A 26296-nucleotide genomic window follows, 5' to 3' on the forward strand; every position below is an offset into this window, starting at 1 on the left:
CAGCTTGAATGTGAGGCGTATCAGAATCACCACCACTCACCCCACCACCGCCGCCAGCACCACACTCGCCATCACCACCACACCCGCCATCACCACCACAGGCGCATCCCCATTACAGACGACGACGACGATGCGCCCAGTCCAGCGCGGAGGGTGTGGAACCGGGACAAGAGGCAGTTTTTCGGAGCAAGGGAGGATCCGTGGGGCAGGACAAGGGAGGAGGAGGTGGAAAGAGGCCCATGGGGGGAATGGTCAGGCCCCTCCCCCTGTTCCAGGTCATGCGGGGGCGGAGTTACCTATCAAACGAGGTCATGCCAGGGCAGGTGAGTTTTTGAAAGATTGTTATTGTTATTATTATTATTATTATTATATAATAATAATAATTGTTATTATTATTATTATTATTATTATTATTATTATTACTATTATTGTTGGTGGTGGTGGTTTGTTTAGGAAGTTGTCAAACTTATACCTCTCTCTCTCTCTCTCTCTCTCTCTCTCTCTCTCTCTCTCTCTCTCTCTCTTCTCCAGTTTGCATTGAATCTTTTTTCTTTCGTTTGCCTCCCCCCTTTTTTTTTTTCCAGTCTTTTCTCAGTCACTCCATAAATTTTATAAAGTATTGTATAAAGGTGATAGTTTTATTAAGACTGGATTTTTTCAGTGTTGGCGTGTTGAAGTCCCTATTTAAGTAGCCCAAATAGGTCATTAGTTTATATACATATTTTTGTTGAATTTACCTTGATGCATTTCTCGTAGGTTTATTTAATAAGGTGTGACTTGATTTGTGGCACCTCACTTAAACTGACCCTAGTTAAGCTGACCTAACCTAATTTGACACAACATAACCTATTCTTGCCTCGTAATCCAACACAACGGAACAAAACTTAACAATAAAGAAGCATACTGTAATATATCAGAACAAAGAGCCACCCAGCCATATAACATCCTAACCCAACAAACTTGCGTAACAGAACATCACATAGTATCACGTAACAGTATAACCAAACCTAACCTAACCTAGCCTTCTCTGCCCCCAGCCCTGACCTGTGTACGGGAAAGACCAAGAAGTATAAATCCTGCAATATTGAGGTAGGTTTACATCTCTCGCAATTTCCAGTAACAGTATTAAATGAATTGTTGTTTGTGTATATCCTTTTCTGTCAGTCTTAGTATAATATATGTTTTGTCTTTGCATACATTAATTTGTTTTTAGAAATTTGTAGTTGAAGATTAGCAGCAGTGTTTATGGTGAAGTATTGTAGTTTAGATTAAGATTATGATTTTTTGTTAGTCATGAGCATTTAATTCATGGTTTATTTAATATATATATATATATATATATATATATATATATATATATATATATATATATATATATATATATATATATATATATATTTTCACCATTGCTTTAAAACGGGCCAGTTCATTTTTTTTCTGTAAATCGTATAAAAAAAACTAAAATGTAAATCATGTACTGAAAAAACTATAACATTTCAGGTAGCAATTTTATTTAAGAGACTCTGTTTAGCCTGGACAATAAGGCAGGTCTCCACGAAGCTGAATCAATCGTATTGTGGTTATTTTTCTGCATTGTCTTTCGTCAGACTATTTTATTAGGCTCAAGGATGTCCTGGCCTATTGAACGGATCGAGAGAGAGAGAGACCGTAATGATGCTTAAAATTGTGAACGGATTGAGAGAGAGAGAGAGAGAGAGAGACGCAATACTGAAGGGGTTTGAAACATGTCGGCTGAACGTTTGCAGTGATGCTTAGGCGCTACCCAAAAATTCGAGTTACTTTTGTCTACCACTTAACCGAGTGAAAAAAAGAAAAAGAAAAAAAAAAGTATATATCTTGTGCGACTTTGTACCGAGGGTGTATTATAACAGGCCGCCATAATAAGACGTTAAATATAGCGAGCAAGGAAACTAGAAGACGATATGGGTGTTTTTGTTGTGCCTTATGTTGTAAAGGACGGGACGAAGCCTTTTGCAGTATTGTACAGTGTTGGATGTGTCAGGAATAGTGTGTAACTTTTTGCCACACGGTAAGCATAGTAATAAATAATGATAATAATAATAATTGATGATGTTGCGTGATTTTCAGTTGCTTAGACGCCAGAGACACCGAAACGTAGTCAGGTGAAGGACATGATTTAGGCTTACTCGTATATCAGTGAAACACATGTTGTAGGTTGGGACAAGCTTAGCGGCCCTATCTATCGGGTCCTAAGCGCTTGCCCCAGAGACTCGCACTGGCACCAAACTTGACATGGACCCCCTCTGACATACCGGGCATGCCCTTGCAAAATTTTAGCTCATTCCACCCAGCGGTATGACCTGTGGAGGGTTCTCAATGTCTGGCGAAGAACTGGGCATAAAAGTGTGCGTGGCTAGCGCGCAACTGACCGCACGTAATTATAAATTACACTATCGTTGTCAGCTCCTCGTTCCGCATCCTTTGATGTACGGTTCGTTAAAATCCAAGGGGGTCAAATGTGGACACACACACACACACACACACACACACACACACACACACACACACACACACACACACAAAACGCTTATTCGCATATTTTTATTGATAAATGTTGTAGTCGACTTAGCACCCGTAAAAGTAGCTCCCACCCACCCCCTCACCCTGCACCCTTCCCCTGGTTGGAGAGATGTCATAGATAGGTTTACACTCGACTCGGAAGCTTAGTAGTAATTAAAAGATACACAGCAATTCAGGCTGATATTCTGGTCAGTTACGGAGCTCCCAAACACCTCTTCCTTAGTTATTTATTTTTGGATGCGCTGGCAGGTATTTTTTTGTAAGTTACTCGTATTTATGCTGATTATAGTGATAGTAAAATGATTGTAATGACTCAGAAGAGGACAGGAAGGTGTAATAAGCAAGTTAATTCGCTCAGGAAAAGTTGTTAGGGAGTTTCCAGAACCCAGTTGAACACGGACCATATTATACCACTTTAGACAACGGGCCTTCGTTCTGTTGAAGTTCTGGGTATGGATTCCTAGCTTCATAGACAAACAGTACCGTTGTGAGGATGGTGCTGTAAAAAAAAATAATAAACAACAGGATTAAACAGTCTTAAGGAGTGGTTGGGTGAAGGAGATGTACAGTTGTGAGGGAATGGCCACATAAAGAGAGATAATTCACTTAGACGTATAAATATGAAGGACGGGATGGGGTGGGATGGGGTGACCTCTGGTGTTGTGGCCAGGACAGCACAATGAAGAAGGGCGTGACAAAGGGAGGACAAGACGATGGCAGAAGAGAGGAGAGAGAGGGGCATGAGGGAGGAAGGGAGATGGGAAGAGAGAAAATGGAGGAAAAGAGGGGACAGTTGGGGAAGAGGAGGACGGGGAAGGAGGGGGGACTGAGGAACCGGGAGGGGAAAAACGGAGGATGAGGGAGGGGAAAGGAAAACGTGGAAGAAGGTGGGAGAGGAGAGAGGTAGGACGAGGAAGAGGGAAGTGGGAAGGGGAAGAAGGGAGGACGAGAGGGGAGGGGGTGAAAGGTAATTGAATAAAAAAAAAAAAAAAAAAGACAACTAACAAGCTAAATAACAGTGGGGAAAGGAAGTAAAAAAGATAAAATTTGGGAGGCGAACTTTAAAAAAAATGGAAGAAAAGGAAAAAGTAATGAAAGGAAAGAGAGGATGAGTCAGTTGGAGATAGTAACTAAGAAGCAAGATAGTCCTCCGCATCACTTAATATTGGATCGTTCGTGTATGTTTATATGCATATGTAAACGTTTATGTAAATGTTTATGTAAATGTACTGTACTATTATACCCCATCCTCACCGGACGATATTATTCATTTGATGGAAGCCCCAGAAACGAAAATTCAAGCAAGAAGATGGGATAAAATAAAAATGAGGTCATAGCATTTAATGGGTACATGTAACTGCGATGACTTTCAATTGCCTGAATAGAATCGTCATGGTAAGCTGGAATAAAGTACGAGTTATTATTATTATTATTATTATTATTCTCTGCTAGAACATTAATAGTGGTAATTATGAGTATTTTAACGCTTTTTGTTTGCATTGGGTTGTATTCTAGATGGCTAAGGAGATTCGTAACACCTCTTCCTTAGTGCTTTATTCTACACATTATACCTCAGCCTCATCCCGTATGTTATTGTGCAAACTAGATTGACGTTAAGGTGATTTAGGCAGCACACCAAGGACTGCTAGGGTGTATTGTGCAAAAATAAATACATAAATCGCTGAAGAACATGAGCTACAAAGCCCACAGTGTGACAAATAATACGACCCATTATCCGAAGCAAATTGCAGAGTAGGTATTGAGAAGGTAAAAGGTAGATGGAGAGTGTAACCCTTTTAAATGGAGACTGTTTCTGACCCTTTAAATGGAGACTTTCTGACCCTTTAAATGGAGACTTTCTAACCCTTTAAATGGAGACTGTTTTTAACACTTTAAGTGGAGACTGTTTCTAACCCTTTAAAGTGGAGACTTTCCAACCCTTTAAGTAGAGACTTTCTAACCCAGGAAGCGGAGACTTTCTGACTCTTTAAATGGAGACTGATTCTAACCCTTTAAATGGAGACTTTCTAGCCTTTCAAATGGAGACTGTTTCTAGCCCTTTAAATGGATTGTTTCTAACTCTTTAAATTGAAACTAACCCTTTAAATGGACAGTTTCTAACCCTTGAAATGAAGACTATTTCTGACCCTTTATGTGGAGACTGCTTCCAGCCCATTAAATGGAGACTCTCCTTAACCCCATCACTGCCACAAACTTCTGGATTCCTGGCGGGTCCTTCACCTGAATCTTATCTTCTGAATTATATAATCCCTAAGTGGACCAAATTTATGACACTTTTTTGTCACTTTTACTTAGATTTTCGTCCGTTTGTGGCTGTTTTCACGAAGCTTAGTCGCAGAAAGACAATACTGCGCCTTTACACCCTTTTATGCAGCACTTCTTCGTGACTAGCACCATGTGTTAATCGGTTTTTACAACGAAAACATTCAGGATGGAATTATGGCAGGTTTTAGGCCAGGTGAGAGCCCTCGTGGCCACAGGTTCATTTTAAACGTGAACCCGATGGACTACAGACTTACAGATTAAAGAATACAGGTAGAGTGCACGAAAGTCTACGGTAACCTCACGTAGCGTTTCACTTCCTCAGCGGGAAGAAGAGGGTCTGTTGATATGGGGGGGGCTCAGGGGGGGAATGTGTGTGTGTGTGTGTGTGTGTGTGAGAGAGAGAGAGAGAGAGAGAGAGAGAGAGAGAGAGAGAGAGAGAGAGAGAAGGGTGAAGGGGAGGGGGAGAGTCAATGGGGGAGCGGGAAGGAGAAGGGGAGGAGGAGAAAAGAGAATGGGAGAAAGGAGAGAGAGAGAGAGAGAGGAGGGGAACAAAAGGACATAATAACCTCCACTTAAGAACATTAGTAGTAAAAAAAAGAAACATGAAGAGGAATAAAATAAAAATTAGCTGAACCAGGATAACAAGAGAAAAACAAGGCATCAAGAAGGGGGGAGGAGGAGGAGGAAGAGGGAAGGGGAGAAAAAACGAGAAGAGGAGGAAGAAACAAGGAAGAGGAGGAGGAGGAGGGACAAGGGGAGAAAAGAGCGAGAGTGGGAGGTAACAAGGAAGAGAGGAGGAAACAGGGGAGAAAAAGAACGAGAAAAAGGGAAGAGAAAAAACGGAAGAGAATGAAGAGAGAATAAACTCAGAACACGTGCCAAAGGATGAACTAAGATAACAGTCACAGAGAAGGTTGAAGAAAATAAAGAAAAGAGAAGATGGAAAAGAGGAGAGACGAGAAAAGGAGGAAAAGAGAAAAAATGGATGAGAAGGAAGAAGGATGATGGGGAGAGAGGAATGAGGAAAGAAAAGGGGATAAGAAAGAAGAGCGATGATGAGGAGGGAGCAAAAAGGAAAGAAGAGAAGATGATTGAAAAAAGAAGAAAGAAGAGAAGTGAAGGGAAAGAAACGAGAGAGAAGGAGGGGAAAGGAGAAAGAAGAAAAGAACAGAAGAGAATCAGAATGAGAAGGAAGGAAATGAAAGAAGGAGAGGATTAGAAGATAGTGAAATTAAGAAGGGGAGAGAAGAGAAAGAAGAAATTATTTTAAAAAAGTGAGAATAAGAAGAAAGTACAAAGAGAAGCAAGAAATGAGAAGAGAAGAAAAGAAAAAATCAAATCATGAGAGTAAAAGAAAATCCGAGCAATAAGTATGAACCAGTGAAAGAAAAAGAAGTGGTAATGTAAATAAAAAACAAAGGATGGAGCCAAAGGAAAATCATTGTGGTTCGAGCAGACGAATATATATATATATATATATATATATATATATATATATATATATATATATATATATATATATATATACTGTATATATATATACTGTATATATATATATATATATATATATATATATATATATATATATATATATAAATTACTAGATGTAATAGTTATGAAGAGAAGAGGAGAGAGAGAGAGAGAGAGAGAGAGAGAGAGAGAGAGAGAGAGAGAGAGAGGATTAAAAAAAAAAGAAAACAGAATAGTAACAGCAAAGAAAATAAAAACCCAAAATTGCTGCGTGGTTGTAGTTGGGCTGGCCGCCGTTAATCCGTTAATGGCGCTGTAATTCCTTGGCCTCTCCTCTGGTCCCCACCCCCCCGCCATGCATCCCACCCACTTGAGAGAGAGAGAGAGAGAGAGAGAGAGAGAGAGAGAGAGAGTTCAGGTTTTGAGAGATCTTGTGTTGTGAGTGCACGTATGGGTGTATTCAGAATTTACGAGAGAGAGAGAGAGTTCAGGTTTTGAGATCTTGTATTGTTAGTGCGTGTATGGCTGTATTCTGAATTTACGAGAGAGAGAGAGAGAAAGAGAGAGAGGGGGGGAGGGGGGGCGGGTTTGGCTTGCGTAGACATAAACCAGATGGACTGCAGATATCTGGCCCTTCAGCGGGGTGCTCCCAGAGATCATTTGCAGACACAGCATTGAAAGATTGCATTTCTTGGGAGAATGAGCTGAGTAAGTGTGTTTTGATGTGATAGGCTGCGTTCCAGTGAGATTAGGATGTGTTTAATAGCGACAAGCACGAGGTGAGTGTGTTATGGTGCGAGGGGCTGCATTACAGTGAGATTAGAATGTGTTGTGAGAATGGGGTAAGTGTATGTGGTGTAAGGGTGGCATTAGAGTGAGGGTAGAGTGAGAAACACGAGATAAGTTTGTTGTGGTGTGAGGGTGACCATCACAGTAAGGACAGAATGAGATGTATGCGATGATAAGCTTGTTGTGCTGTTGAGGTCGACATTGTCGAGATGACAGTGTGTTGTCTGGGTTATTAGATGTTGCATGAGATGAATAAAAGTTCCTTGGTGTTAGGGACGGCATTATAGAGCAGACTGTGTGAATTATACGAGTACTTAGTGTTTGTACTGGTGTAGGGATGGAAAATGGCTTCATCGTAGTCTAGCAGGGCGAGCTCACTTCTGCCTGTAGTGTTAAATTTCTGAGATATATGTTTTCTGGGGTAAGTCGTGAATAATATGATACAGAGATTTGTGAGGAAAAATAAAGAGAATTATTTGGAGATGGTTTTGCTGTATGGAGTGAGTGGTGATGGAGATGGATGGAGGAAAAAGAGAAGACGAAGACGAGAGTGAAGAGGTAAAATGGGAGACTGAGGAAGGGTGATTTGTTGAGAGAAGAGGGAGCATCACTTGGTTGGGATAGACATGTAACCTTTCACAAGATGCGGAGTTGGACAGTAGACAGATAGAGCCATTGTAAGTTACTGCTTTGCTGGTGATTTGAACTGAAGGATGGTTAGTTGGATGTATGGTTGTACAAATATGGCTAATTGGATGGACTAGATGGAAAGATGTTTGTTTGGATGGAAAGATGTATGACTGGTTTAGTGAATGGTCGGATAGGTGTATGGTAGTGTAGGTGTGTGGGTGAGTGGACGATGTATGTCTGAATGGAAACATATATGGCTGGTTTGATGAATGGTCGGGTGAATACAGTATATGGTAGAGTGGGTGAATGGGTGGATGGGAGGGTAAATAGTTGGTTAAATTGATGAATAACTGTAAGGATGAGTTTGGCTGTTGGCTGGATGGGCATGAACAGCTGTGTGTGTGTGAGTGGGCGGTCGTGTACTCTGAGTGGCTGTAATCTGGGCCACTCGAGTGTCGTGATTGGCCAGTGACAGCCCCATCAGTCAGCAGAGTGGCCTGAAGGACGGCGTAACGAGCAGAGTGGCTGATTACATGTGTCGGCTGTTAATGCACCTCAGACCATTCCTGTTGCACCTTTTTTTTTTTTTTTTTTTTTTTTTTTTTTTTGAATGCTGCTATTCTCGAATTTCTGCATTAGCATTATTAGTGTGGGTTATTCTTGGTAGCTTTGGTTGTGTTGAGGATGATATTTTAGAGATTTGAGTCTCGAGGCATTGTTTTGGAAGAAAAGTTAAATTCATGATTATATTTTCAATAGTCCATACAAGGGTTTGAGGTACGGTAGAATATTATATCTGAAAACCGTGCTTTACGGCAACCTTATGTGGGTTCTCGTGTTTCATTAAAATTAGAAGGTTCAGGCGTACAGCCCCACCCACTAATTGAGAGAGAGAGAGAGAGAGAGAGAGGTCCACTCAAGGATTTGGAATTAAGGATGTTGATTCCCAACCCCTATGGTTAATTTTGCATGGCAGCAGAAGTTATAATGCAATGGATTTTGACAGCTTTGGGATGCAAAAGAACTGCTGACAGCAACAGTACAAGAAAGTCAGTAGCTTTTTATTATAGCTGTACTTTGTTGTTCTAAGCTACTGGTGTCCCATTCCCTAGCCATGTCCCGAGGGTTCCACAGACTACAGGACGGAGCAGTGTCAGCGCTACAATAATGTCCGCTTCGAAGGAAAGTACTACAGGTGAGGCCATGTATGTGATGTCTTGGGGACGGAACCAAGCCCCCCCCCCCTCTCTCTCTCTCTCTCTCTCTCTCTCTCTCTCTCTCTCTCTTTCTCTAGCAGAGCACAATATGCAGTAGAGGCAGGGTATTTTTAGAATTTTTAGAGACCTTCATGTAAACTGGGATAGAACAGCTTGTGTCATTCGTTGTGCTACTGTCACCAGTCAAACCACTGTATACACTGTTAGCTTTTGTGATTAGTGTGGCAGAAGGGTCATATTCTTGTCAGTTTAGGAGGCTTAGTAGCACCTCTTCGTAATCAGTTTAGTTCTGCATGTGGCGCAACATTAATAGATTTGTCTGTTTATTCAAACCATTTTGATATTAAAGAAATATAAAAGGCATAGAAGAGAACACCAAGGTAAAATATGTTAAGTAAATTGATACAAATGAGGTGTTAACTACAAAGTATCCTTAGCGGACATGAAACACACCTTATGACATCGATGTGCTTTGAATGATGAACTATAGCAAGCATCTTGCATACATCAGACATGGGTAGACAGTTGTATTAGACACATTCAGAGTGTGTTGTACACTTCCTGAAGAGTAACCAGCCTGTATGGCTAAAGGGCCCTTTTCTGTTGCTGGAGGTGAACCACCCCTACAGTACTGTCCATAGGTAGAAGTATGAGAGGCTGTTAATATTTAGAGTGAGAAGTGCACATGAAAATGTGTTCAACTGGAGTGACTGTTTGCCAGTGAGAGTTGTGAACATGGAAGTACATGTACAAGTACATAATAATTGACCCATTATAATGTGTCCTCCCCCATGATTGGATCAAACCCAAGTCAATGTGGCTGGTAGACACAAGGTGCACACACCATGAGTAGACAGATACATTGCACTGGACTGATGCACACCTTCATTAAGCTAGCCACACATATTGCAAGAACCATTAAAAAATGAAGCCACTGCAGGCATTTGCTGATATATGTGTCCTTTCCTCTGCTGGTATATTGCACCTGTATCATGTCATTCTGATGGATATGTTCACTCTGACACACATAGTATAATTAGTACAACATGCAGCTTTCACATATATCACATGCGCCGCAGACAGCCCATCAAGATTTACTCTTGGCCAGCATGGGGAAAGGTTGATTTTGACTTTTCATCCCCCTCCCCCCTCCAAAAAGATTACTGTATTCAATCCTGGAGTGGGCCTCTTACACAGTGATTGAGAAACAGTTACAAGTCACCAGAGTTAGTGTGCCTTGTTCAACAGTGCTTTGATCATTGAGATCAGTGAATTATGCCCATATTCAAAATTTCAGTATGTTTGTAGGATTCATTCACAGGAGATTTTGCAGAAAGTTAGCTTAATGGTTGACAGATGCATCATGATGGTTGAAGTTGTATGTACAGTATAGGGTCTTTTGGTGTGGAACAAGGAATTACTGGACTTGTTTGTGGAAGTGAACATTTGTTAATGCAGGCCAGTGACTCTGTCTCACTGATAGGGATTAAAATACAGTAAAACCTGTAAATCCTTGATAAGGCAGGAGATATGGGGCTTTGGCCTTTCTGACTTAGCATTTTTTCTATGTTTGCTTCCAACCATGGTTAAATATCATTAATATACAGTACAGTATAAGAAGGCCAGATTCAGGAATTTGGAAAAGAGGGGATGTGATTTCTAGCAGAATCACCACAATTTTAAATTCATGCTGGCTCATTACCAAATTCCTCAGAGTTTATTTTCATATCCCTTTATTCATTGAAGTGATTCAATGATGAAATTTATGTAAGGTACATGCTGCATACCCATTATGTATTGGTAAATGAGACTGTTCTTTATTATAAAGAAGCATCGGTCTTCCACCAATTAGGGGAGCATACCCCCGAAATTTGTGTCCATATAACTGTATTGTCCCATATCCTTGTACAAGTAACTACTAATTTGACAGAGTAACACTCATAAATACTATATGGAAGTGCTGACACTTATTGACAATGAAGTCAGAACATTCCATACTACAGTACTGTATAGTTTAAAATTTCAAGAGCAAATTCATTCTGACATCCAAATTTACAACTGGTTGAATGTTGACTTATCTAGGTTTTACTGTAGTTGTTATGATAGATTAATGACAGAACACATTATTGTCACATTTGAAGCTGATTTATAAAAGTATTATAGCATGAGAATACTCATCCCAGAGACAGTAAAGAGAAAGATCATCCATGGTATTACTCATTGATGATTTGTGTTAATGCAGGTGATCAACTGATGATCAGAAGAAACACTTTAGTTCAGGTTATCTTCAGACACTTTCGGTTGGGATATACAGTATTGTTGCTTTAGCCTACAAGAGGGTGGATTGGGTAAGAGCTCTTATGGTTATGCAAGGCAGAGAGTTAGAGGAAACTGAGGCTGAGGTGACAGCATCTCTTCAAAGGCTGTGGTGAATTAATCAGATTATACTGTATTCTATTGTAGTGTGTCGTTCCTTAAAGTTGTTTGTTTTATCCCTCTTTAAAGTTGTTAGACAGTTGGTTGAAAAATGTTGTTACAGGATATCTTTAATCTAATTCTTAATTACCTGTCATAGTCATATTAAAGTTGTCAACTAAATTCAGGTAAACTGTACTTTCAGATATGAAATTCATTTTGAGAAAAGAATGATCTTCATAGTATACTGTAGTGCAGTAGTGTAGTTGTAAAGAGTGTAGATGAGTAGTACAGAGTGTGACTTAGCTGGCTGTGTTACAGTTGGGTACCATACCTGGAAGCTCCCAACAAGTGTGAACTCAACTGTCAGCCGGTGGAACAGAGGTATTGAGCCACTCACTTTCCCAACCCCAGCACTGAGCACCTGGCTAGGGACACAGGGATGGCATGGTTTTACCTGCAGTGTTGAATTCTTTCCATTTTATCACCTGAGAGGCTGTATCCATTTGAACTTCTTCCCAGTCCCTCAAAATTATATTATACTACTGTAATCTCATAAGTTTTACAAAGCACAGAATGACATACATTCACTGTTGTGCAGCATCACTTGTAGATCAGGGATGGGTCTACAAAGACAATAGAAGTTCATATGAAAGCATCTCACCTTTTCCTGCATAGATTGAATTGGAATTTCTGTTCTTATCAATGATTAGCATGAAGATTTCTTGACCAAATCTGTCCATCACTGGACCTCTTGTACACAGTGACAAGAGAGGCTGTAAGCTTTGCTGACCAAGGGACCTGTGGTCAGTGGTGGCCTGCTGTGCATGTTCCACCCAACACATTGTTCTTCACTGATGCATAAAGCATTCAAGAGGACAGTGAAGAGGAGATATGGGGGAGCTTTCTAAAGCTTTTGTTCTTACCTAAAGCAAAAATTTTGTGAATAGTAATATATATATTATAAGTTTGCATATATTATTATTGCAGGTGTAGTATGCTATATGTAATTTAGTGGGGATTCAGCTTGTAGGTTGAGACTTCCATGCACATTAGGTTTCTGATTCATTTTCAGGTTATATTGGTAATCATTTGTAACAAAGGAGCAGTGCGTTTTGTTTCAGCAAATTATGGTAGGCAGCTTCATGGCATGGTGTTGACAACAGTGGCATGGCTTTTTTCAAGAGTGGTGCAGGGAATGGAGTGCACTAGAAGAGAAACTGCATTAGCTTTAATTGGCCAGCAGTCGTCAAAAGGACAGGAAGCTCTATATAGCGAGTGGCTGTCTTTAGGTTTTCACCAGCTAAGGTGTGAAAAATGGTGAACTTTTCTGAACTGCATGATTAGTCTTAATTGATAAGAAAGGCATGTAAGAGTGGCGGAAGTTGACACAGATGTGATGTTTCGGTTTTCATCCTTACACAGTTTTTTAACCTTTTTATTGATGTCAATAAAGATTGCTATAGAAGTACAGTACTCATCACATATGTAAAATTTAATTGGTATTTGGTTTGGTCGTATTTTTGTCCATGCATTCTTGATTATTCCTTCAAGTTTTAGTCTTAGCCCAAATACACAAATATTTAGGAAAGACATGATTCATTGATAATGATCTGAGTCAGGATTTAGCCCCTTCACTACAAGATGTTTTTCTAAAGCTTTTTAAAAACTGTCAAAGGATGACCATAATTCATAAGTTGTTGTCTTAGTGAAAGAGTATTTGGAGACATATTATACCCTCGTTTCAGTATGATGTCTCTGTTATGTTTTTAAAAATTTGGAGAATGACCAGAATATAGTAGATAATTGGTCATCTTAGAGAAAGAGTTTAGCAGTTATATAAGATTGACTTCCACCATTGACCTTCTCTGAAATACCATTTGAGTTGTAATAATCTCTGCTTGTCTGACTACCCCATTCAGCTGGGTCCCACACCTAAAGGCAGCCAAAAAATGTGAACTGAATTGCCGGCCAGAAGGAGAGAGGTTCTACTATCGTCATGCAGCCAAAGTAATTGATGGAACCCCTTGTGATAATGAAGGGTTCGACATCTGTGTTGATGGGGAGTGCATGGTAAGTGCATCATGGATATTTTATTCACTTACAGATGATGATCTGCAAAGTAACCAAAACTACCTACAGTATTGTATCTTTTAAGTGTTTGTTTCCATTCCTTTTACTCAGTTTCTATAGTTATAAGTTTTCACCCATTTGTTTCAGTATCTTTCATGTCTGTACTGTACCGGTATGTTTTATATCTTGAGTGTGTGATATGATGTGGTTAACTTCATATGGATATACTGTACTAACCAGTTACGTGAAAGTCAGGATGGGCATCATCAGGTTGCATTGGGTCTGAACTACATTGCTGTCATTTTATTTTATTTTTTATTTTTTTTAATCTCTTTTCTGTTCTCCTGTTAACTCTGTAAATTTGGTTTTTGTGCTTTTAAGTTTATTTTTACTACCTCTAGTTGATTTGCAGTAAAGATGAAGGGTATAGCCAACCTCTCCAAGTCAAGAAGTCTATCCTAAGGTGAATAAAAGCATCTGGAGATTGCACAAACAAAATGTAGCACATGTCACTTGATTGAGGGGATTAATTCCATGGTCAGTTACAAAAAGATTCTCTATTAACCCACGCCGTCCCGAGGACGTACTTCCACGTCCTCACGTTTTGTCACAGCTAATCCCGAGGACGTACTTCAACGTCCTGCAATTGCAAGGTTCATAATTTCCACAATTTTCAATTTTCGCGAGTCATTTTTGGTACGTATACACGGGACACCTTCCTCAACAAGATGCCTGGCAGAGACAATGCCTTACCCAGCATGACCTCCTCCCCCCCCCTGCATGCCCTTTTCTCAGCAATTCGCCTGTTATCAGTGACCTGGCCAGTATAGCCATGTCATGCCACGGTACGAAATTCAGGGCCAGAGTGATTCCCCAATCAATGACAATGTGGAGGACAAACTTTACATAGCATTAGAGGAAGAAACAGTTAGAAATGATGATCAGGTAATGTGGCAAAAAAAGGTCAGGTATTAGTGAGTGAAACAATGCTTATAATGCCTATATTACTGCTTGAAAACCAATATACTCTTGTACTACATATAAATTCGTAACAGTAAATAAATAAATACTGTTTATGAGTGGTGTGAAATAGTTATCCTCCCATAGAACTCGTTTTCTTTGGTGCCAGCCTGATAGAAAACCCAGTAAGGTAAGGAGGCTCTCCTACCTGTAATGAGTATTTTAAACCTCAGGTGAGCGATTTCTCTATGAATTTTCGATGTTTCTCATCAAAAGCGAAAGTTTTAGCAAAAAAAAAAAAGGGTCGAAAAATGGTCGGGATTGGGGGGTACCAGTGGTCAAAAAGTGGTCGGGACGGGGCGGGTTAAAGTTCCCTTTTTACTTGTAATGCTGATTAGCCAGTCTCCCCCATTTGTAATATACAGAACACATCCCTGACATCTAATGAGGACACTATACATGTTTTGCTAGCCCTGGCAGTATGGTTTGAGATTGGGGATGCAGTTAAAATAACATTGACCCTTCCATTGGGCACATATTTTATTTTTTTTTATTTTTTCAGTGCAATTTGTTGATGCAGGAACTTGGATTGTCATTGGCTGATTAGTCATTATGTGGCTGAGGGTCTTATCTTTTCTCTTGTTCCCATTGTGCCCTCCAAACCATCTGCCTCATGATACCCTCTCTATTTTGTCATGTCACTTCATCATTCATAATTCGCATATATGTTTCCTTATATTTCAGTCAGTTATCATTCATATTTCATTTGTATGTCACAATCATTCTTCATTCATTCATTTGTTTGTTTGTTTATAAAGGCTCCAACATGCTTGCATACATCGGCCTCGGTCATCTAATGGTGGCTTTCCATGCTGCTCAGTATCTAGTAGCCTCTCTGTTCAGTCCCTTATCCCTGACATCATGCTATATTTTGTGCTGCTGTATCTCATATCATTCATCTGTCTCATTCTTGTCTCATATTGTCATCATATTTGTAGTTCATGTTGCCATCTCATACCTACCATGTATTGCCACCCCATTCTTACCTTTGCTGTTATTTTTTTTCATATCTCATGCATCTACCTCATTCATGCCTTAGTCTTTGTCAGATTAGTATTTCATTCATCTTTCACATTATTCATATACTGTACAGTAAACTCTCAGCTATGCGTCGTTGCACTATCCAGCCCAACACAATATCCAGCGCTGGTGTCTCGGCTTTATTAAAGCAATATCCGGTGAAATTATGCAACAGTTAGTGCCAAAACAGAAGGTAACTGGTGGTTCCATGCAATATCCGACGTTGAGATGTATCAGCTGGCTCAAAAGTGGTAGTCAGCTGGCATTGTATTACTGTACTATTGTACTGTGTCACTTTTATTGTATTTTATGCATAGTTTTCATCATTTACATATGGGAAAGTTTTTTAGGATAGAGGGTCAAGATGGATAGTAACACAGTACAGTATCCGGTTCGATGCCAAATGTTGAGCCAGTGGAGAGTACTATGCAGTATCCGGCATTTCACATTATTCAACATAGGGCATGGCTGAATTACAACAGATAATTGAGAGTTTTCTGTATTATTCTTTTATCACATTCAAATCTCATACATCCGGCTCATTCACATGTAATTCATCTGTCACATTCATATTTCATTTATCTGTCTCATTCATGTTTCATTCACCACCACACTCTTCCTCACCTAGCCTGTGGGATGTGACCTGGTGCTGGGGTCAGACGTGCAGGAGGACAAGTGCCGTGTGTGTGGTGGTGATGGCAGCACTTGTAATACTGTCACAGGGGACTTCATGCAGCGGACTCTCACTGTTGGCTATAATGACATTGTCCTCATCCCTGCTGGAGCCACAAATATATTTGTGGAGGAACTACAGACATCCAACAACTATCTTGGTAAGTTCAGTAAAAGAAAGATATGACGGACTTATGTAAAGTATTTTTATAGAAAAGATGGTGACAGCATCATGATATATTGGAGCAAAAGTGACTGTATTTATAGTATACCAAACATAGTGTAAGAACTGAACACAGTTTTAGATAGTCTGGATGTTGAAACAAGTGTTATTCTACTCTCCTTACCCAAGCTATGTCTGGATTTTCATCCTTTTACTTGTACTGTACAGGACATTTCATGTAAGCATCAGAAAAAGACAATATATACTATGGCTGTACATCCCCGTCTGTGCAATTCATGATTAGCACCATATTTCAGTGGTAAAATTTTTTTACAATTCAACATCCAAGATGGCAATTCTAGGCCAAGTTAGAATAAAAGTAGTATAGTACAGGACAAGTAAATCCTTCTTAGCTTTTAAAGTGAAGTATAGTTTAATCTAAAGCCCCTTGCTTCTAGTAAATGTTCTTAGTTTTTTATTTTAGTGTTACTGTGGAAGTTCTTGACTAGATGCTAAAGAGTAACATTGACACATTTATACCATACATTGAAATACAGCACTGTTCAGCATATTTTTTTATTGTAATGAGTATGGCCTGTATTTTACAAGTTTGATAACACTTTGTGATGCTTGGGTCAATGAAATGAGGCACTAGGACATGTATGAGTATAAAGTGTAATAAACAGCTGCTTAATGCGATTGGAGTTGGTCATTCTGTAATCATTAAAATCATCGGAAACTCAAGAAGATTTTGTGAAAAAATGATTCATAGCCTGGCTTCAATAGTTTATAACCCAAAATCTATGAAGAGCTCTGATGATCAATACTGTGCATGAAGAATCACAGATATATATCCCAGGAGTTGAACCAAGGCCATCAGGTGACAGACCTTGCCTCCCAGAGATATTCCTTGTGCAAGAAGATGCAATAGTTCCAACATTGTTTTAAACATACAGTCATGACTGACTGAAAGCAGGACTGCATCAACACACCTTCTATTGGAAACCACCAATAAAAAGATGAGTCTGGCACAACTAATGCTAATATTAAGGGCTCCACACTCTTTCTTGACCATACATAGCATTTATTTTATCTGTTGTGTGAAACTGTTCCTGAAACATGGAATGAGAATTTCTCAGATTTTTCCCACATGCCTGTACAAGAGGCACTGCCTCCAGTGTGTTTGAGATATAAATTGAGATTGCAACAGCAGTAGAGCACTGCCTCCAGTGCCTTTGAGATATAAATTGAGGTTGCAACAGCAGTAAAGCACTGCCTCTGTTTGTACAGTTCATTTGCTTAGTGTTCCTGTCAGTTGATTTATCCATCATCATCATTCTAGATTTCCTTCTTGTAAATGGAGTACAGATGAGAAGAATATGTTGAACACATTAACTAGCAATAAAGAATGGGGCATTACAAGTACAGGTAGTGCTCATTTTAAGCTGTTCCATAAGTTCTTTCACTGTTAAGGGGCTGTCGAATCAGCAACTAGTGTTAGTGTAAAATTGGTCATGAAACATTGGAAAGTTGTTTTGAAGTTAGAAGCCAATGTTCTTTCTGCTTTTAGTTCCTCAATGATGGACAGAAAGTATGCCCTGCTTAATAATGTTTCACTTAAAGAAACATTTTCCTTGCACATATCCTAGACTCTAAAGGTCTGTCTGTATGTCGTAAAACTGAATTTGACGTTTAACCATGATTCCGTCATTACTCTCTCCCAGCTGTACGTAACATGACTGGTCACTTCTTCCTCAATGGCAACTGGCGCATTGACTTTCCACGAGCACGCAAGTTTGCAGGAACAACTTTCCATTATGAACGTAAGGTGGACGGCATCTTTGCTCCCGAGATACTGCGTGCCCTTGGACCCACCACCGAGCCCCTCTTTATTGTGGTAGGTGGTGGTAGTTATTGTAGATGATGAGGATTATAGTGGATGATGTAAGTTGTTGTGGGTGATGGTAGATGTGGTGATATTTATGATGGTGTGTGGTGGTAGATGTGGTGGGCTTTTGTATCTTCTGAAATCTCGGCAGTACAGTATGATTAAAATTTAGCAGCTAAGGCTTTGTTAGGCCAACAGTAAAATGAAAATATAGAAATATGCATATTACTGTATACTGATGGTGCAGGTGGTGGCAACCTCATCCACTCACTAGATGTAGTGCAGTCTACGTCTTTCACCTTTGTTATTCTGTTTCTGTGTATACCCTTCTCTCATCCAACTTTCCCATTCATTCCTCCCACATTTTATTACTCTTCTATCCACTTCCTTGTGGTAGATGGTGGTGACCATCATCCCCTCACTTGATGTAGTGCTGCCTACTTCTTCCTTCACCTTTATCATTTTTATCTGTGTCTGCCCTCCTCTCTTTCTGTTTCTCCCATCTTTTCTATCACTTTATATTACTCTTCTTTCCTTTTTAGGTGGCTTTACATTGCGTGACAGGCCAAATGGTTCCTGTAAGCCAGGAAACAACTGACTCAAAGACAAATGGCCACCCCTTATGAGATTATGGTATCTGGCTGTTGATAGATAAACAATCCACTTCTGATGGCTCTACATGAGTGAATGTGTAACAGTTTCCTGTAACCCAGGAAATCATTTACAGTGCTGGTTGGTAATCATATAACCAGATAATGGGATGATGTGGAGCATTCAATGGTACCCATGTTAACTGGGTGAGGAGAGACAAATACAGCATATATCCAAGAACCAAGCCTCCATATTTTCCCCAAGCCTTGCCTCATTGTCGCTAGGTGCTGTCAGCTGAAGGGGAACATCAGTTCATTGCTTGAAACTTCCCTGCAGGGGCAGTTGCTTGCTCATGGTTGATAGGTCAGCTCAGCCAGACATGCTGGGGTTGGTCAACAACAACTGTATAGTGAGTGAATTAATTTAGCCGTCAAGGATTTCCCTTATCTTAAAAAAAAAAGCATTCATACATACCTGCATACATCATCTAATCCTGTGTTGCCCCATGAGGAGCATAGGAGCCTGGGGCTCGGCAAGTTGGTCGTGACAATTAAGATGAGTGACCAGCCTCACTCATTCCTGAGTCACATTACGTAAGCAATAAACCTCAACCATGCCTTGGATATAAACAGAAAAAGGGAAAAGAAATTAATAGAAGTGCATTCATAGCAGCAGCAGAATTAAAGCAGTTTATGTGTTTCCTTATATTCTTTGCTAATTTTTAAGAAGTAATTTTGTGCGAGAGTATAATAGTAAAAGAAAATTTGATAGTGTACATGGGTAAAAGAAAGTTGAAAATGTACAGGTGTGGACAAAAGTAACAGACATCGCCTTGGCGCTGGCATAAATGACTGGGTCATTTCTGGCCGCTAAGTTACAGTGGTGGGGGTGGGAAAGCGTTAGCACCTTCCTTTAACGTACCCTCACTAAGTACCATTCTCCTACTCTCTCCATGGTAACTCCTCAGCCAGAAAGGGCCCAGTTCCTGTGCGTGGGGGCTAATGTAGTGTCTGCTACTTCTGTCTGCATCCGTATATATAGTACAAATAGCTACATATGGAGATAGTTCATGTAAATATACATATATATAGAGAGAGAGAGATAGAGTGAGAGAGAGAAGAAAGCAAGAAAATTCAAATACCTTGTTAGTTGGTTTTCTGTTAATACCCAGAAGTATGGATAAACAGCCAGAACATGAATGATCATATTTTTAATAGTTTTAGTATTATTATATACAGAATTCCTCAGCTGCCATGAAAAATTTCTTTCATATTGTTCAAACTCATAACAGTGTTCAATTTTTTTTTTTAGATTGCTACATCACAGAATGGTTCTTAAGCTTTCTAAATTTTTCGACTTAAATATCCTTCAGAATTTTTTTTTTTTTTTTTTTTTTTTTATTATTACCTGATATTTTTAATTATAGCACTCCTATAATCTGTTCAGCTCAAGAACATCATATATATTTTCTTCTTTTTTGTGTCCAGATGATTTAATTTTGTTTAGGAGAGACTTTTCAGACAGGAGAGGTAATGTTTTATTAACCCCTTCTGTGTGAAGATCTTTTCATAGGTGAAATATATTTTGTGGAGGTAGAAAGAATAAACTAAACTAATATTGTATGTTGTTGCAATACAGATGTTAATGCTTTCCTCTTCATGTTTCTGTTTTTTTTTTTTTTTTTTTTTTTTTTTTTTTTTTTTATAGCAATAGGATTAGAACAGTATAATGATGATACTCAGACCTTTGTTTCCTTGACAGCTTCTTTACCAAGAAACCAATCTGGGTATTGCTTATGAGTACAGCGTACCTAAGGAGGTGACGCAAGCTGAAGCTGAGACTTATGACTGGTTGTATGACACTTATGGAGAGTGCTCGGTGGAGTGTGGTGGAGGTGAGTGAGTGCTGCGTGTTATGTTTTTTTTGGTTGTAAGGTCTTGTTCTGTTTGTTTCAGGAGTAAGGCCATGTAATGTTTCAGCATCAAGGTCATACTTTATTTTTTTCAGTTATTCAGAGATGCTTCATTTCATTCTGCTGCAAGGTCATTTTTTTTTTTTTTTTTTTTTTTCCCCACCTGTAAGTACAATTTTTATTTTCTTCAGCAGTCAGACTATGTTCTTTTCTTTCAGCTGTAAGGCCTTTTATTTATTTATTTTTTATTTTTTTTTTTTTTAAGGTCATGCTTTGTCTTTTCTGTGAAACCATGCTCTGTTTCTTTAAGATGTAAGGCCATGTTTTTCCTTCTTATATAAGGCATCAGTTGTCCTAAACACATGCAGTACTAAGTGTTGACAAGTGCCTGATGTGTTCTTGTGCTTAACCCTTGCAGTCTTTTTTTTAAATACTAGTTCAGTAATTATTACTTTTTTAGCCAATAAATACTTTTGTTCATCTTGTGAAAACACCTTGTACATAAGGGGATATAAAGTATCTTATTTCATCCATACATTACCATGGTATCATACTCATGTAACGATTGACTGCTATCATTTCTTTTGACTGTAGAAAATCAAAGGATTACTAGAGGAACTTTTTGAAACTTTTGACAGCTGTGATTTCTTGTGGTTGAACAAAGCTGTCAGGAGTTTGCATGAGTATAATACCCAGATTGTACCAACTGCAGCAAAAGTGTTAATATGGGCTATGCAGAGCTTAGGAAGGACCTGTGATATTTCTCTGAAATCTCTGTTCTAGGAGATTTCAATGTTCACCACCACCTTTGGTTTTCCTCTCCTTTCACTGATCCACCTGGGGAACAAACCTACACCTTTTCTATCCTTAATGACCTAGACCAGCTTGTACAGCATCCTACCCGTATCCCTGACCGCCTTGGAAGGAGCTCCAACATACTTGACCTCTTCCTTACAACTAATCCTTCTGCTTACACGGTTAATCTTTTCTCTCCGTTGGGCTCCTCCGATCACAACCTTATCACCTTAACCTGTCCTATCACTTCGGTACGGCCTGTGGACTCTCCAAAGAAACATCGTCTGTGGCACTTTGGAGCTGCAGATTGGGAGGCCCTCAGGCAGTACTTCTTTGATTTTCCCTGGAATGATTATTGCTTCCATGGCCGGGAGCCATCTGAGTATGCCTTGCGTATTACGGAGGAAATTCTCTCAGGTATGGAAGCATACATTCCCTTTCTCATATCCTTTGACTAACGCAAGAAAGCCTTGGTTTAATCACGCTTGTTCTAATGCTGTCCGCAACCAGGAGAGGGCCTATAAAAGGTACCGGAGCCAACCCACCCCTGAATCACATCTTTTATATGTTTCTGCCAGGAATCATGCTAAGTCTGTTCTTTGCTCTGCTAAAAATAATTTCATCCATAGTAAATGCTCTCAACTCTCCAACTTGAATTCTTCCCGCTCCTTCTGGCACCTTTGCCAAAAACCTTTCTAACAACTTTACCTCATCATCCTTCCCTCCTCTTTTCTACTCTGATGGCTCTGCAGCTATTTCTTCTACTGATAAAGTAGATCTCTTCACTCAGACTTTCTCCTCCAATTCCACCTTAGACAATTCCAGTGCTGTTCCTCCATTACTTCCCCCCTCTTACTTTCTCGTGGCTGACATTAAAATTTCTTCAGCTGATGTATTTTCTGCCATCACAGGCCTCAGTACTAATAAGGCATATAGACCTGATGGAGTCCCTCCTGTTGTTCTCAAGAACTGTGCTTCTGTGCTTACACCCTGCCTAGGCAAACTCTGTTGCCTCTGTCTATCTACTTGTGCCTTTCCTTCATGCTGGAAGTTTGCTCTCATTCAGCCAGTCCCAAAGAAGGGTGACCATTCCCAACCCTCTGACTATCATCCAGTTGCTGTAACATCTTGTATCTCAAAAGTTTTTGAGTCAATTCTTAATAGAAAAATTTTGAAGCATCTCTCCTATCACAACCTTCTTTCTGATTGTCAATATGTTTTCCGTCAGGGACGCTCCACTGGCGATCTTCTCACCTGCCTTTCAGACTCTTGGTCATCCTCCTTTTGGGACTTTGGTGAAAGCTTTGCCATTGCACTTGACATCTCAAAGGCTCTCGATCGAGTCTGGCGTAAATCTTTAATTTCCAAACTGCCCTCTTACGGTTTCTATCCTTCTATCTGTGCCTTCATCTCTAGCTTCCTTTCTGGTTGTTCTATTGCCGCTGTTGTAGATGGCCATCGTTCTTCTCCTAGATCTGTTAACAGTGGTGTTCCTCAGGGCTCTGTCCTATCACCAACTCTCTTCCTTTTATTCATCAATGACCTTCTCAGCTGTACATCTAACCCTATCCACTCATACGCAGATGACTCCACCCGTCACCTTTCCATTCGGTTCCCGCAGCATCCATCCCAGCAGTTACTTCAGCAAACAAGGGATGAGGCTATGGCACACCTAATGTCTGACTTGGCTCATATCTCTGACTGGGGTAAAAATAATCTTGTTGTTTTTAATGCATCAAAGACTCAATTTTTACACCTATCAATCTGAGAAAATCTTCCACAGGTATACCCACTAATGTTTAATAATATTCAGCTTAATCCTGCATCATCCTTGAACATGCATGGGGTTTCATTTACTCGTGACTTATCTTGGAAAGATCATATTACGTCTCTTGTAAAATCTGCTTCCAAGAGATTAGGTGTGCTAAGCCAACTCCATTTCTTCTTTACCCCTGCACAATTGTTGGCTCTTTACAGGGGTTTTATCCACTCCTGTGTGGAGTACAACTCTTATGTGTGGGGAAGTTCCCCACATACAGCTCTTCTCAATAGGGTGGAATCAAAGGCCTTTCATCTCATTAACTCTCCATCTCTTACTGACTGCCTTTAACCTCTGTCTCTTCACCACACTGTTGCATCTTTATCTCTTTTCTATCGCTTCTTCAATGTTCACTGCTCCTCTGAACTGTCTGCATGCATTCCTCCACCTCTACGACGGGCGCGTAGCACCCGTCTAGCAGTAAACTCTCATCCCTTTTCTGTCCAAGTCTCTAATGCAAGAGTTAACCGTTACTCCCAGTCCTTCATTTATGCAGCAGGTCAACTCTGGAACTGTCTCCCTCTGTCTGTATTTCCTGCTTCCTATGATCTCCAGTCTTTCAAACGCAGTGTGTCCAGGCATCTCGAAATGATCGGATCGAATTTGGCTCTCTCTTGTATTTTGTTTTTCTCTTGGAAGGAACAATTTTGCGGGCTCGCGGCCTTTGGTTCCTTCCTCCTCACATAAAAAAAAAAGAAAAAATGTCACTGATGGATTTTTCATTCATTCATTCATTGCCAGACGCCATGTATCCCAAACGAGGTGGCCAAGGGCTTAGAGTTAATTGTTTTACAGGGAGGGGCACTAATCCTCCACCAACCCCACTTGACACGTAGGGAGAACATTATGCCAACAGCATCTGGTGTTCCCAGGCGGTCACCCATCCAAGTACTAACCAGACCCAACGTTGCTTAACTTCGCTGATCGGACGGGAAGCGGTGTACTCAACGTGGTATGGCCATTGGCACTGATGGATTTTGCAAGCTGAATATGAGTTATATGTAGTGAGTATAGTATTTTGTTTTCCACCCAGGCCACATGAGCCGGAATGTGACCTGTGTCCGTACAAGTGACTTCCAAGCCGTGGATGACTACCTGTGTGATCCAAGGCTGCAGCCAGAATCCAACAGGACCTGCAATGACCATCCCTGCCCAGCCTCGTATGGTTTACTTTACTGTGTTCTGATTTGTACATTGTTGAAGATTTGAATGAATGATAGTTGTACATTTTTAAAATATTGGATGAATAATAGTCATATGTAGTTGAAATTTTGGATGAATGATAGTCATACATTGTTGAAGTTTTAAATGAATGATAGTTGCACACTGGTGAAGTTTAATGAACGGATGTGGAAATGCTGCCTGTTTGACCCAAGACTGCAACCTAAATCCAACAGAACCTGTATTGACCATCATTGCCCAGCCTCATATGGATTACTTTATTGATGTTTTTTGTCATAGGTTGTTTAATATGAATAATGAGTGACTGCTGCCTGTGTGAGACAAGACTGGGACCTGAATTCAACAGCATCTGGAACAACTATCCTTGCCCATCCTCGTGCAGTTTTCTTTAATGATGTTTGTTGTACGTCGCCAAAGTCAAGGATTAGTGATGTGTCAGGCGTACATTGCTAAAGTCTAGGATCAGTGATGTGTCAGTGCTGCTTGTATGACCCAAGACTTCAAACTGTATGCAGCAAGGCCTGAAATGACCATACCATCCTAGCTTTGTCCTCTGGTGTACAGGTGTACAGCCAGGGACAAAAGTTTGTCTAATATATCACCTCATCCACTTCATATATCTGGTGGCCAGTATTCCAGAGCTGAGAGAGGCTTAGATGTTTCTCTACTCATAGATAAGTCACTTTAATATAATGTATCAAGGAGGAAAAAAACAAACATGCCTTAAATGTAAAGAAGATACAGTAGTAGGCAAGTTTTTGTCCATGACTGAACATAGTTAAAGTTCAGGTAGAATCATTGTATGAATCATTTCACTGGGTATGCTGTTGATTGTTCTTCCGTTTTTATACTTTCTCTTTTCTTGTTTCTGGATCTTACCTCACCTTATCTGTGGGTGGGAAAAAAGTGACAATGATGATGGTGGTGGTGGTGGTGGTGATCATAATGTTCATGATGATGATAATGGTGATGATGATGATGGTAAACAATAGAAAAATAGTATTGGCAACAAACACTTCCATAATAATTCCCTATGAGGTATGGAGGTCCATGGTGAGGCTACTATAGTCTGGTATGTTTGGTAGCAGTACTGTAATAGGTTAACACAAGAACACAGCACTGATCATTAAGAAGTGCATTGTACAGGATATAGGGTCTTAGTATTGTTTTATTCTGCAATCCAGCTATGACTAATAAACTGCAAATACATGATAATCTCCTTCAAGTTATAGCAAAAGAACTACTGTATAACATCATCATCATCTCAACCTCTTTTTTCTACCCAAGGATGAGGTGAGGTAGAGTCAAAGAGCAAGAAGAAAAAAGTTAGGAGAACAAATCAGCAATACAGTAATGTGAAGTGCATCTATAACATTTATTCTTTTTATGCATTAATCTCAGGTGGCAGATGGGGGAGTGGTCGCCATGCACCAGTTCATGTGGCACACCTGGTTGGCAGTTCAGACACGTGTACTGTGGTCAGACGTTTGCTGAAGGCCGACTGTCTGTGGTGGATGAGGCCGTGTGTCACAGCGAACTTGGACCACCACCACCCACTGTTCAGGAGTGCAACAGGGATGCCAACTGTGCCACCTGGCATGTTGGGGATTGGTCACCGGTGAGTGAATACCAGAAGGAGCAACAGTAAGGGAAAAAGTGAAAATCTTTGCTTAACTTAATATTCAAACCATTGATTGCATTATATAGCATTTGGTGAAAACAGTACCCAGTCATTGAATATATGTATCCTTTACAATACAATTAATCAGTAGATACCAGTACTGTATTGCAT

General features: G+C 40.0%; 1 protein-coding gene and 1 non-coding gene across 2 annotated transcripts in view; one reads left to right on the forward strand and one right to left on the reverse strand.

The window, feature by feature from the left end:
* LOC145393698 (papilin-like) overlaps positions 1 to 26296 on the forward strand; it is a 131508-nt gene that overhangs the window by 30482 nt on the left and 74730 nt on the right. Inside the window, exons 3-13 of the mRNA XM_080267745.1 lie at positions 4 to 323; positions 454 to 456; positions 1038 to 1089; positions 8850 to 8932; positions 11691 to 11753; positions 13292 to 13442; positions 16111 to 16315; positions 18042 to 18214; positions 20558 to 20690; positions 24356 to 24482; positions 25906 to 26122. Coding sequence (XP_080123871.1) covers positions 4 to 323; positions 454 to 456; positions 1038 to 1089; positions 8850 to 8932; positions 11691 to 11753; positions 13292 to 13442; positions 16111 to 16315; positions 18042 to 18214; positions 20558 to 20690; positions 24356 to 24482; positions 25906 to 26122 — 1527 coding nt within the window. The remainder of the gene's footprint in view (positions 1 to 3; positions 324 to 453; positions 457 to 1037; positions 1090 to 8849; positions 8933 to 11690; positions 11754 to 13291; positions 13443 to 16110; positions 16316 to 18041; positions 18215 to 20557; positions 20691 to 24355; positions 24483 to 25905; positions 26123 to 26296) is intronic.
* Positions 24170 to 24288, reverse strand: LOC145393955 (5S ribosomal RNA). The gene has a single exon (XR_013896305.1). It is a non-coding gene; the product is annotated as a 5S ribosomal RNA (ribosomal RNA).

The sequence above is a fragment of the Coenobita brevimanus genome, chromosome 25, assembly GCF_032717465.1.
Source record: "Coenobita brevimanus isolate Jiangsu-jjx chromosome 25, ASM3271746v2, whole genome shotgun sequence".
NCBI lineage: Eukaryota > Metazoa > Arthropoda > Malacostraca > Decapoda > Coenobitidae > Coenobita > Coenobita brevimanus.